Source organism: Talpa occidentalis, unplaced genomic scaffold, assembly GCF_014898055.3.
Source record: "Talpa occidentalis isolate TD23 unplaced genomic scaffold, MPIMG_talOcc4v2.1 talOcc4.4, whole genome shotgun sequence".
NCBI classification, from domain to species: Eukaryota; Metazoa; Chordata; class Mammalia; order Eulipotyphla; family Talpidae; genus Talpa; species Talpa occidentalis.
The window spans coordinates 41,755,485-41,769,013 of NW_023604295.1; the positions used below are offsets into that span (position 1 = coordinate 41,755,485).

Below are 13,529 nucleotides of genomic sequence, written 5' to 3' on the forward strand. Positions count from 1 at the left end.
CAGGTGAAGCACTACACACAATTAATAGTTTGGCTCTGTTCAAGTCACAATCAGGTTGAATTAGTGACAATGCATAGCATTATAAAGGTCAAAGTGGCTACAAATCTAGATGGAAATACAAACTCAGATTTGGTACAACACAGTAAATAAGAAAAAGAAGCATCACAGGAACACACCCTCTACTACGCAGAAACATGAAATAAATTACTCCAATCGCTCCCTTATTCTCTAAATCTCAAGATCTCTTAAATAACATACTCTCAGAGGCAAGAATTCTGTCCAGTTCTTTGCAGTATCACAATAGTATCACTGTAGTATCAGTGCCGAATACAGAATTTGAATCATAGAGGTTACTCATTAAATGTACATGGAATTGAAACTTTTCTTCTGACATCCCCACTACTGCTGTTACCCTTGAGTGTGAGAAATTTTCCATATCCTTAAAAAAGCACCAAGGAGAAGATTTCCTTCCTGTCTAGCAGCACAAGGAAGAAAAAAGCTTTTCTATGGATTGGCAACTTGCTGGAGATACTTGGTAATCAATATTCATGGAGATATCCAATATAATATCCAATATAATATTCAAATATTCACAGAGCTAGCCAATATAATCTTTATTATAGAATCCTCAGGCATAATTACAGGAAACTATGGTAGGTTTTCCAAAGCCTATTTCTGATAAAGGATTTTGAGGAGGATTTCTAATAATAACATGCCTGACTCTCCAGAGACCTCATCTCCCCCATACTTGTGATGAGGAGTATGTGAAATATAAGAGCCATGGCAAATAGAGCCTATTCATGTCAAGAAAACACGACTATTCTGATAAGTCTCATTCCTTTCTTTCAATGTCCAGAGAAAAGATCTTTTCCTAACTAAGCCTATACAATGAGCAGTAAACTTACATGACATCACTCTGTACTTAGCCATGAGTAGCTCAACTGTTCTTCATGCTCCTGTGTGTGTGTGTTTATATTTTTGTATGTGCCACTAGACTGTAAAATCTCCTTGCAAGGAAATGAAATTGTGTCTAATTCTTCTATTTGGTTTCAAAATACCTAACAAAGAACTTTGTATACAAGCACATATTCAAATAATATTCCTGACAAATTAATGTCTAGAATATTCAAAAGCTATATACACAAGTGATAGAACAGAATTTAAATCAGATTAGTTTTCATATATTCTCTAACCACAGAAAAACTGAGAACAGCAACAAAACATTTGACTAGTAAAGAACACATCAGATTTTACTTAGAAACAAAGATCATTTATGTTATATTTTCTGTCCGAATTTGAACCACCAAAATCCAAATTCCACTACACTGCTGGTTGTCTATACAATTCTAAATACTAGAGTTAGTGAAGATAGCAAAACAATTCCAGGCAATAGTGGACCAGATTTTTGCAGACCATTTGGCTTGTAACATTTATTTGGCTAACACTTATACTGCTTGGAATTGTACATTGCCTTGTCCTTGTAATCTTCAGAGTGCTTTGCATGTAATAGGCTTTTGGAAAATATTTTCTAAATGAATGATTAACTGGCTAAAAGCAAAGAGCAAATTTCAGCCTGCTTATGAGTGATAAGGAAGGGAAAATGAGAGAATGTCTTAGGTATGCTTGAATAAAGAGCTAACCAGTGTTGTTACTTCAGGGTTAGACTATTAAAGAAAATACTGTAAACCAAAGAGGAGAGATGGTTGATAATTCATGGTTGCTAAGGAAACCATTGTCATCATAAAAACTCTTCAGCATTTCTTCATCCTCACAGAGAAGTCTTTTTTCCCCTTGAGGGAGAAAAAAATATTCTCTTTCCTTTGGAAAATATATTCAAGTCATATTCTTTTATACTTTTCTTTTTCTTTTTTTTTTTTTAACAGCAGTGCAATGAGGTCAGTGGTACGTGGCAGGGGCTTCGTAGCTAACAAAGAATACTTCTAGAGTGTAAATGTCCACACAGCTTAGGATGTAAAGATCTTATTCTAGAAGTGGTGAGGGAGAGGCAACACCTGTTATCAAAGGCACATGACAACTGACACTATTAAGTCTCATAAAGGCCCTTAGAGTACTGGGCTTTGGCTGCATCCTACTGACTCTGCAGTCAGTTCAAACAGATAATTAAATGAATATGGCTGGAAAACTAACTGAAGATCTGAATAAAAGTAGACCAGGGTCTAAGACAGACAAGTAAGGAATAAATATAGAGGAAAAAACTATTCAACTAGATGGATTAAACATACCTCAAATGAGAGCATTTAGAAAGAAGTTTGAGATCACTTTCCAAGTGGAAGTTAATGTAATTATGAAAATCTTTGATTCATTCTATAAAAACAAGTATTTCTTTCCTAACAGAACTGATATGAAATGCTTCTGATCCTTTAGGTAAGGTTATTACTATTGACTGAAAAAAGGCTCAAAAATATAAAAACCAACTAACAAACCCCCAAAAAAGTGACATTATAAGAAAAATTTTTGCACATCCAGACACTAATAGTGGGATGATCAGGGAAGAACCACTTAGAACTTTGATAGTCTAGCAAAATCTATAAATTTTTAAACAAAGTAAGTGAGGCAGATTAAGAGAGTCAATTTAGAATTTATTGGTCAATTTGATGTTAGTCTCCATCCTGCTTTCCTTCTAGATAAGGTGATAACCCAACACATTTAGAAATCCAACTTCAATGAACTTCCTATAACTGCTGACCCAAGAGAAAATACTTTAAAATGGACACTGTTGTTATCGTTTTATAAGGAGAAAAATTTTTTATTAAAAAGGGGGGGCTGGTGAGAAGCAAGTGATTAGCTTGAATTGGATATACTTTTAAAAACTTGTCAGAAAATACAGCTTATAAACTTTGTCTTTATACATTATATTACCAATTTATTGCCTACCAACTCCAATCCTGCCCTTCTGTTTTGTCTGCTCTGTAATAATGCAACTGGACTGGTTGGTAAACGCTGGTTTCTGCCAGCTGGCATGATATTAAGCTTTGTCAGTAGAGGGCACTGGAGGGACACTGGATACGGAAGGGGTTTCTCTTGCTGGTTCTGGTGTGCTCCTCAGGGCTGACTCCTGTAGCAGCTGTGACTTTCCCTTGGGGAAGAGTGCCTTCACGCAGTTTGCAGCCCAGTGCCACTAGGGGTACTTTTCATAAAAGGTTTCCCTTGGCACCTCCTGGGAAAGCTTCATAGCAAGTACCATAGGCCTAGCACTTCCCATGAACCATTTTTTCCTGTATCCTAAGTCATGGCAACTCCCTGGCGCCAGCCTTCTCCTGCACTCCAGAGAATAGTTTCTGGGCAAGGCTGTTGGCAAGGCATCTCCCAAGGACAGTGTCCCCTCACACTCTTTCAGGGTACCTCTGCAGCTTCAGAGGCACTGTTCCACTATCCAGTGTGCCAGGAGACCTGAAGCTCAGCCTTGGGGATACAGCCTTCTTCTACTGATATATTTTCCTTCTTTTCCCAGATGTTCTACTTCAGCCTGAGTGACAGTGTCTACCACATTTGTCTGCTATTCCCATATTCTCTAGATTTCTCTTTACTCTTTATGGGCCAGCCTCCCATTACTTCAATGCCCCTTATTAATAATTCTTTATATTAAATTTTCCCTATTCAAGTTACTGTGGTTTCTGCCATATGTGTTTTGTATATGAAAGACTAAGATTCTACAAAGGAAGAGAAAGAAGAATTGATGTGATGTGCCAAAGCACTGGTGTTATAGTGGTTAGCATAGCTGCCTTCTAAGAAGTGATGAAACTGTAACAGAAGAGGCTGAATGGGGGATAAAGGACAACAAAACCCTAAAACTAAAGAAATTGAAAAGACTGAATGAGAATGCGAGATTCATGAATGGTGTCACACCAATTTAGCAGATACCATCAGAAGCAGCAGATGAAGTAAAAAGCCAGACACAAAAGATCACATATTGTAAGATTCCATTTATTTGAACTGTCAAGAAAAGGCAAATCGCAAAGACAGAAGGTGGATTAATAGTGGAATAGGGTTTGAGATAGGAATTTGAATTAATTGTAAAGGAGCACGAGGGATCTTACTGGAGAAATAAAAATGTTATAAAATTAGATTATGGCAATGATTGAACAACTTAGTAAATTTACTAAAAATCACTGAACTGTACACTACAGTGGGTGAATTTTTATATTATGCCTCAATAAAATTGTTTTTTTTAAAAATAAACAGATGCTGACGAATACAAAGCTTTCTATGAATAAGGTTCCTATGATCACATGGTTTATATCCACTTTATTGCCAGAAGGAAGTAACTTTCAAATGTATTTCCTTTATAAACACTTCTGCTATTGATACATAGGTCTACTAGATAAATCAAGATCCAAGAAATATGATTTATATTAAACACATATATAAATATAATGGTATATTTATATTAAGCAGAATGTTATAGTATGCAGAGTATTTATCAAGTTCATAATACAATGCTTAAGTACTTTAATTTTTCTAAGAGTGTTATGGATTATGATGACCTTCCTCTGATAGTATCCCAAGAGACTTTTAAATATCATAATCATTTAAGGCATCAAAAAGAAATATGTCTGTAAACTTTTGGACTTGGTCAGGAAGACTGCTAATGAAAAGTTTTAGAAAGAATTTCATAACAGTAGTAAATGTGACTAAGATCAGAAAGAGATGATAAACAGAAAGCAATGCAGAGAAAGAAAAGTAGTCAAGAAAGGTGAATTATCAATTATACTTTCATAACTGAGATTCTGTGTATGGCAGGAAGGTAAAACAAGCCACTCCTTTTGAGAAATGCTTGTTGTGGTTGTTTCCCCCATTCTCATAATGTGTTGGGCTAAAGTAATTTTTTTAGTTGAAAGTGTTTCATATTCTTGTGCAAAACCTCTCATATGTATTTTTAAAAGCTTCCAAACTCTCAAATGGGGGAGAAAGGATGCTAGGAAGCCCAAATAAAAGTATATGTTATGATTGATGCAGATTCAATATGATCTCTTGGAGAAGTCAATCAGCAAAACAACAAAGGACTATAGTGGTTAAGTTAGAAGTCAGCTAAAAAGTGACTTTGGATAATTGCTTCTCAAGCAGGAGGAGGACTACTTAAGAACAAATTATAACTGGTAAGGAGTAGAGAATAAGGCACCTAAATTATGTTCATTTCTCAAAACCTTTAATATAATTTATTGAGATTTTAGTGGCTGACAATAGTAACAGTTAAAATCAACTAATAAAAAGTTTGGAGTTTTGTTGTTTGTGTATTTTAAGGACACTTGGAATAGGAACCTGTTACTTTCTTTCAGTTATCCCACCTATAGAAAGCTTATTTGTTTGGATCACAAAGCAACTACTGAGGTCAAACACTTGCAGCAATAAATCATAATTGCATACAAAGTACTTAGAAGAGAAAGCTTTCTGAAAGTTGATTCTGCAAATTTAAAACTCTACAAGAGACTCTAAGGGTCACATTGTTGCTGTCTGGATGAGCAGCAATAACTTCCCTACAAGTTTCAACTAAAATTTCTATAACTGGCCATTCCTTTCTTAACTGTCCACCACTTCCATCAGCCACAATGACCATTTAATCTGTAATTATTATTGTAGAAAAGGATCAACAAGGACAATCTCAGTAAGGACGACTGTTGGGGTGACATGAGGAAGAAGAAAATGAATATCTGAATGTTCCTGGCAGGAATCACTTCAGTTCCTCCCACTGCAACCCTTTAGTCCTTATAACTCTGACAGGTGTCATATGATAAAGTATATACAGAAGCTGGTGCAAACATCCACAAACATGCATGTACGAGCACACCCATACTTCCAACAGGCTACCTGAAAACATGGAGGCCATTGACACTGAGAGTCCACTCATTGACATGTGAGTCAGGTTAGATCCTTCGCTACCATCTGTGTAATAATGATTATAAAAGGAGGTTCTGTAGTATTCAGACATGAAGTAAATTGATGAGAATGACAATTGACTTTTGCTCCAAAAGATGAAACAGCTTGTAGGAACTAATGTCCACAAGTAGCTACTCACTACAGCTTATTATTGCTGCTTTCCCAAACCAGCCTAACCTTAAACACTTCCTAAGGCCTCCCTTGTTTCTCAACCAGGGAAAACTTGGTCCTCTTGCAGATCGTTGACATTTCTGAAGATATTTTTGATTGCCATAATTGAGGAGGAGGGTGAATTGCTACCAGCACCTAATGGGTAGAGGCCAGGCATCATGCTAAACATTCTATAATGCACAGGACAGTCTAGGACAGTCTAGCTTTGAGGTTGAGAAACTCTGCCTTAAGGTCTTTCCCTTTAAGGATTTTTGTTCTGAAACTGACTAGAGAGTTAGCTAATCAAACATCTCCTCTGGGTCCATACTGTATCAATGGTTTCCAATACAATATATACACTTTGTGCCACCCCCAGGCAGGCTATTTCAAATGTGACTCCTCCCAGACTGATCAACTTCCCCAGGCTCTGTGCTTTGTTGCAAGAAACAGACTTAGCATTAAAAAGAAACAATAGACCCAAAATGGAATCACTTATGCTAAACTCCACAGACTAAATAGCTAGTGTAATTTCAGTTTCAACTTCTCCCAGGAATAGAGTTTTAAACCAATCAGTCTGGAATTCTCCTGATCAACATTAGTAAAATTATCTGCTTAAAAAAACCACATCCTTCCCAGGACTGAAGGGAAGATAATCTTGCCTGAAATAAACCCTTTCTTTTACTTTACTAATAACTTCCTTGTCCTGTCCCACTTTGGACAGTAAAAACCTTCCATTTTGTACAGTTCTTTGAGTGTTTCTTTCTACTTGCTAGATGGAATCTGCTTCAATCATGAATCACTTAATAAAATCAATTAGATTTCCAAATTAGATTTCCAAATTGAATGAATTTTGTGTTTTTACAGTAGTTAAGTGGACTGCTCCACAACCAGGGAAGGAGCATGCTGTGAGTTTACCTCTGTCACTATGGTTCCTATGGGGAACGGTGGGAAGCCCTGAATTTGCAGTTGCATAGTTAGGTGTGCAAGTAGCCTGGTGACCACATTTGTATCTGGCATTTGAAACAGGGACAGTCTCATAGGATTGAGCCCTTAATGTGTGCGGAATGTGGCGACTCCAGGATTTATGGTCAGAAATGATATGTAGGATACTCAGTTGGTACCAGATAATTAGAGAACCATTGTTGGAAAACTATTTACAAAGACAAAAATGGATTTCAAGTGATTATTATTGTCATGAATAGAAACCAGATACATCATGAACACAAGAAAAACTTCCTAGTGACGTGAAAAATTGTATAAAAATTGTATTTCTGATTGGGGAAGAACCCAGCTTATTACAGCTAGAGTTCTCCGCAGCTGAATGGATTCTCCAGATTGGTATAAATAGGAAATCAAAACCTCATGCAATAAAAGTTGTCATAAAATAAACATCATTGTGTAATGGAGGATTATAGTACAATTTACCTCTGAAAGAAAATTACTCTTGGTTTCATCCATGGGGGAAAAGCTTATATCTGTGTGTTTTTGCTTATTCATTTGCTTGTTGGACTTATCAGAGCTTCTAGAAACCTATGATCTATAGGACTAATTGACCCATTAATCACAGGGTTAGCTTGATTTTAACAAACAGCCTTCCCAGATTAGAACCCCATGGGGGCATTTCATTGTTATGCATGTGCTCACAATAACAGCAGGAATCTGATTTTGCTAAGGAAATTAGTACTTTATAAACTTGCATCACTTCTCTACTTGGTAAACTTGATTTTCCCCCTTCTTTTACTTTTGTTCCCCCAATAACTCTTTCTGTCCTTTTCTGACTTTAACAGTCAGTCCATTCCACTTCAAACTCTTCCTTTCAGTGATGTATTCTGCTTAACATTTAAAGGGGGGTTTTAGCAAGAAATGATATGCCTTACAATAGGTAACAACATCCCATAATGGAACATGTTGAAGATCCCAAATTGAAGGGAAGGTTCTCAGTCTATGATTCCAATCGAAAGGAGCAGGTAACGAAAGCCCCCTTGAAATAAACTGCTACTTCTTACCTTGGATTTCAAATTCATCAATCTCATCGGCAGAGCCTGAGTCAGAGAACTGGGCCGAGTCACGTGAACTGAACTGGGAGCTACTAGAAGTGACCCGAAAACCTGTTAAAAAAAAAAAAAAAGTATTAAACAGGGCAGAAAGAGGCTTACTACTCCTAGGGTCACAGTATGATTTCAACAAAGAAGTAAATAGAACTCTGGCTGGGAGTGATGCTGCGCAAGTAAGAACTAGCTCTTTTTGTTGGTTGGCTCCATTTTATTTTGAAATTTAGAACATTTTATGTAAATAGAATTCTACTATCTGGGAAGTGAATCTGAGACCAGCAATCTTTCCTTATATCAGAAACCTTTTTTTTAAGTTTATTTTATGTTATTTTATTTTAATTTTTTTAATTTTACATTAACCTTTACAATACATAATTTTTTTTAAATAACATTTGCTTCCCCCCACCCTATAGAGTTGAGTCCCTATAGAATTTCCTTCCCCAAGGCACTGTGCACATCACCACAGTCCCCTGTGCTCCTCCCTCTGATCCCTCTCCTTCCTCCTCCCCTGCAGTATGTCTCTGACTTATAATTGTCTGTTTTTGCTTTGTTGTGCAGAAACCTATTTTTTTGGAAGCTATTTTGAGGTAAGAAATGGATTTTACTCTAAGACTCTGGTCTGGTAGGAAAAAAATCAAACCATAGAAATTTTTTTGACAGCAAAGGAACCCTCAATTTGATTATAAGATCTCAAATTAAGGCCAAAAAAAAAAGGAAGCCCATGAGGAAGCAAGTTATATTCTAAAACCTGCAGAAACAGAACAAAGGAGCTGACACCTTACTTACTTCCATGCTCCGTCTCCTGGTACACTGGGAGCAGATTCTTAGTCCGAATCTGCTGGCGACGAAGGCGGATCTTCTGCTTCAGTTCCTGGATCTCTCTATCACTGTCTTCCTCTTCTTCTTCCCCTTCTTCTAGGCACTGGTTCATCATGTTGCACTTCATTAGCTCAATGGCAGCAATCAAAGACTCTGAGATGCTGAAATGGGCATTCTCCTACAGGAAAGAGATTATCAAAGAAGTTGTTAATAATAAGCTAAAAATACTGGATGTCTCACTGAGTTCAGTAGTCTTCCTTTATCCCTGGGAGATATAGTCCAAGATGCCTGAAACCGTGGACAGTACCCAACCTATAAAACACTATGTTTTTTTCCCACATAGACATAACTATGATAAAGTTTAATTTATAAACTATATACAGTAAAAAATTAACAATCATAAAAAAGGACAATATACTGTAAGAGTTATGTGAATGGGTCTCTCATCTCTCTTTCAAAATATCTTATTGTACATATTATTTTTCAGACCAGGCTGACTGAAACTAAGAGTTCAAATAAGAGTAAAGTACTAATGTAAAATATTGAAAATTAGAGTTTCCATGACTCTACTCATATCACCCAAGAGGAATGTATATTTCAACTATAAGGAAAGCTGGTGGCCAGAAAAACTGTCCTAGATTCTCTTTGCTCTCACACTTGGCCATTCATGGCCTACTTTGTACATAAAAACATAACAGAGATATAGTCCAGGATTTCATATCAGTCTTCTAAAGTCATATACTTGTATACAAAATATTAAGGTACATACAACGCTTCAAGACAAAGTGAGTTGTACGGTACAAAATGCTCAGGGGACGTTATTTATACAAGCATCAGAACAAAATGTACATGTTGACTCTGGAAACAGTTTTTTTTTTTTTTTTTTTTTATAGAGGCATGTTTTATTTATTTATTTGTTTGTTTGTTCGTTTGTTTCGTTTATACATGCACTGGGTACAGTCAGAAGCACAGGAGGGTGAGAGAATTCACTAGAGCCAGAGCGGGGAGCAGAGCAGGCAGAAGGACCGAAGTACACTGCCGAGGGGAGCAGTGGGCGGCAGGAGAGGTCTGCGCGCCATGTGGGACCCTCCTCCGGTGGCCGGGGAGCAGCCGGGGATCGAACCGGCGCCGCAGAGGCTGCGGGCAGCCTCGCAACCCAGCACTCAACCGCTGCGCCACCGGGGAGGCCCTGGAAACAGTTTTTACCTAAGGTTCCAGAGTCAAGGAAACAATCATCACATAGCTAAAATTCAGTGCTTCTCTGACCAGGTAGCTTCGAAGACAGAATCAATATTTTTGGACTCAGTGAAGAACAAATGCTCCCTGAAGAGCTCTCCTGAGACAAAACTTGAGCTTATCTTTATTATGAACTTATCTTTACTATAGTCTATACCATGTCACTGACGTGTACGCAAATCTCTTTAGAACAAGAGGCCCACAACCTCTCAGATCAGATCTCTCAACTCAGGGACTCTTAGCAACCCCTTAGATTCCTCACCTTTTCCAGATCTGCACAGCTGCCAAAGTCTTGCTCAGACAAGTAGCTGATGAGAGACTGTCCTTCTGATGGTCTTCGGAACATCCCTTCCCCTGAGCATAGATATTGACCACCCTCTGTGGGAAAATGGAATGTGGATTTGAAAAGCAAATTTGGGTGACAGTCAAGTTTCTTTGAGAAATATGGGGATTTTACAACAAAAGATGCTCCCAACTCTTCCCGGCTAATAGAAGGGAGAGACGTCTACCTTCTAAAGGAATTTCTCTAAATCTCAGAATTCCAGAGTACCAAGCCTTTTGGTTAGAGAATGGTAGAATAAATGGTAGAATAAATGGAGAGACATCCTTTTATCATCTAAATTTAAAGATGATATACTGGCCCTCCTACGCCACAAAAAAGAAAACATAAAACCTGTAATGAGAGTCAGACAGGAAACCAATGGCTTCTGCCTATGGATGACTTCCATGTGGAGCTCATCTTCTGGTAATTAAGCCCAAACACTGAAGTCTCTTTTCTAGGTTCCTCTCACCCACTCAGAGAGCCATTCCATCTGGATCAACAGACATACGTGGTGATAACACCCATAGCATAAGAGAGGGTGGGACCCACAAGTTGAGAGGAACAGGAAAAATGGCAGGGCGGTGTGATTTCTGCCACAGGGGTTGAAAATGATGAAAGGGAGGGCGAGACTGTACAGCATGTACCCTCCAGAGCTGAGGTGAGCCACACATCTCAGAACTTAGCAGGCACAAGGGGAGAACAGAGAAAAGACATAATGTAGCCCTGACCTTCCTAATACTCACTTACCATACTCCATGTACAGAGAGCTGGGTGTGCTGACTTCACTGCTTTGGCCAGAGTAGGGCAAGGGGCCTCTCAACTTCGACTTATCACTGCAGGATTCTAGTGTCAGTGACCACCAGGGAGTAAAAACACACATACGAGGTGAGCAACAGACACAGTCCCAAGCTTGGAGTTTCAACATTTAACTGCTCCCATTCCCAATGCCCCACAGGAGAGAGGTGGCACACCAACAGGGAACAGTCCAAAAATGCAGGAACACATGAAGGAGAGGAAATGGGAAGTCTGTATATTCTAATGGGAAAAGAGAAATCATGACCCAAAATGGGACAACACAATAGTGAAACAGAAATCAAAGTAGATTCCTGAATTTAGTTCTCTTCTATCTCCTCACCATGACCTTCCAAATGTTCAAAGACTACCAGCTTCTATCCTCTTGACAAACCAATTTAGAAAACTATCCTCAGATGGTAAGACAAAGTATACTTAAACTTTCTGATACCATGATACTAGGTTTACAACAAAACCAGAAGGGTTATATTCACCACTCACCAAGAAAATACTAGGATGTGGCCTACCTTGAACTTGAACTATTAATTGTCCCACCTACACATTTAATACGCTTCTGAATTGGCAGAACAACAAAATAAAATCCAGCAATGTCTTTAAAGAAGCATCAAGGCAATGCTGAAGCAGTCGAGGATGATGGCCCAGAGCCAAAGGGCTCAGTCCCAGAGTTGCAGGTCCAGCCTTACTGAGAAGGGAGGGAGTGGTTTCAAGGAAGGCTGGCAGTATAGGAAATGCCAGGGTAAAGGAATAATGAGACTTGGGCGTGAAGAAACAGCAGCAGGAGGGGCTCAGGTTATAAGAAGGGAAACAAAATTTCCAGTGCCACAGAAAGAGGAGCAGGCAGAAAAGCCGTGGGTACCTAAGAAATGAGCAGGATGCCCCAGGAGAATGAGTAATTGAGCTGCATCCAACCCATGTCCCTCATGGGTGGTACCAGCTTGTCAACTGCTCCTCTCACAAAAAGTGCCACAGTTGTGTGAAATAACCTTGTGTTTTCCTTGGGCCTCAAAAGATTTCTTGTGGTCCTGCCAGTGAGCTCTGCTCCATTACTGAACTGAATACAAACCAGCAGTCACCATCACATCTTGGTAAGTAAGAAACCAAGACTTTGAAGGGACTTTGAGGTCCCCAGTCAAACTTACTGTACAACACCAGCACCCTATTCCTTTACAACACAGTGTTCCTGTCTTTGTTTCCTGAGCTCACTTCTTCCTGATATTGCCCATTCAACTGAACAGATCTAATTCTTGTAATTCCACTTGAAATCTGTCTTTTTATAATTTCTTAGCTCCTTATGAACAACAATCTTCTAAACAATGGTCCTATAGGCTTATTCCTCTTTAAGCTTCTCTGCTAAGTTAACTTATCCAGTAGCTTCAAACATTATCAGGAGGCCATGGTTTTCAGTCTTCCCTCACCACACTATCTCAGTGTTAAATCTCCAAAAATTATGGTACCCAGAATGGATCACAATATTCAGGTTGAACACCACCATGAAAACCAAAGAAACAGACACTGGAAACAGTCACTAAAAAACCCTGTGCAATGGCTGGAATGAGGATGGGGGGACTTACAGGTAAGGAAGATGGATGAAAGAGAAAGGAAATAGGAATGTAGGCAAGGCAAAAAACCAAAACAAAACATGCACCCACATTCAAGTCCACAGAAAAGGGAAAAACACATTCTGGTGCTAATTTGAAGAAAATAAAGTAATTCATAGTAAGCACACGGTTACAGGAAAAATTCTGCACACTGATTTCTCATGATCCCTTAGACAAATATAGGGCCACAGTTTCACTTTTGGTAATTCATGACTCTGCCTCCCAGAAGCTGTTGGGAGACTGAATAAGACATATGGAAGTTGTGTGCAGAAAACATATCATGTAAAATATTGCATCATTTTATACAAACTTTCAAGCATTACAGCAGGCCCAGACTGTTCTTAATTTGACACCAGAATGGAAAAGGCGGTTCTGAACTAAGGAAGATGGTCACAGAGAAGGAGGAGGTGGTGGCAGACAGAAAGGAGGAGGACTGGCTCCCAAACCTGCAATGGGATCTTCAACTATAATGGTGATATTCCTAGGGCCTCCTGGAGGTAGACACACAGGTGCAGAGTAGAGTCCAGAGAGGAAACGAGAATAGAGAGAGTAAAAAAAAGAGTGTCCTTTTATCTAGTGGAGGTAGGGACTCATCTCCTGAGAGGGAACCCTAGTGTTGAAAGAAAGATGACTCATGAAAAGCTA

The 13,529-nt window shown here is 38.6% G+C and overlaps 1 protein-coding gene across 12 annotated transcripts in view; it reads right to left on the reverse strand.

Annotated features, from left to right (window-relative positions):
* Positions 1–13,529, reverse strand: part of RUBCN (rubicon autophagy regulator) — a 78,471-nt gene that overhangs the window by 30,609 nt on the left and 34,333 nt on the right. For 9 of the 12 annotated variants that reach the window (XR_008553848.1, XR_008553847.1, XR_008553849.1 and 6 more), the window contains 4 exons: positions 11,221–11,316; positions 10,414–10,529; positions 8,883–9,093; positions 8,052–8,153 (listed from right to left, as the gene is read on the reverse strand). Coding sequence is in view for 9 of the 12 variants with exons in the window: in XM_054700489.1 (XP_054556464.1) it covers positions 8,052–8,153; positions 8,883–9,093; positions 10,414–10,529; positions 11,221–11,316 (525 nt within the window). In the remaining 3 variants the exon portion in view is untranslated. Of the gene's footprint in view, positions 1–5,826; positions 5,902–8,051; positions 8,154–8,882; positions 9,094–10,413; positions 10,530–11,220; positions 11,317–13,529 lie in introns of all 12 variants that reach the window. The other 3 variants (XM_054700491.1, XM_054700490.1, XM_054700493.1) reach the window with 2 other exon arrangements.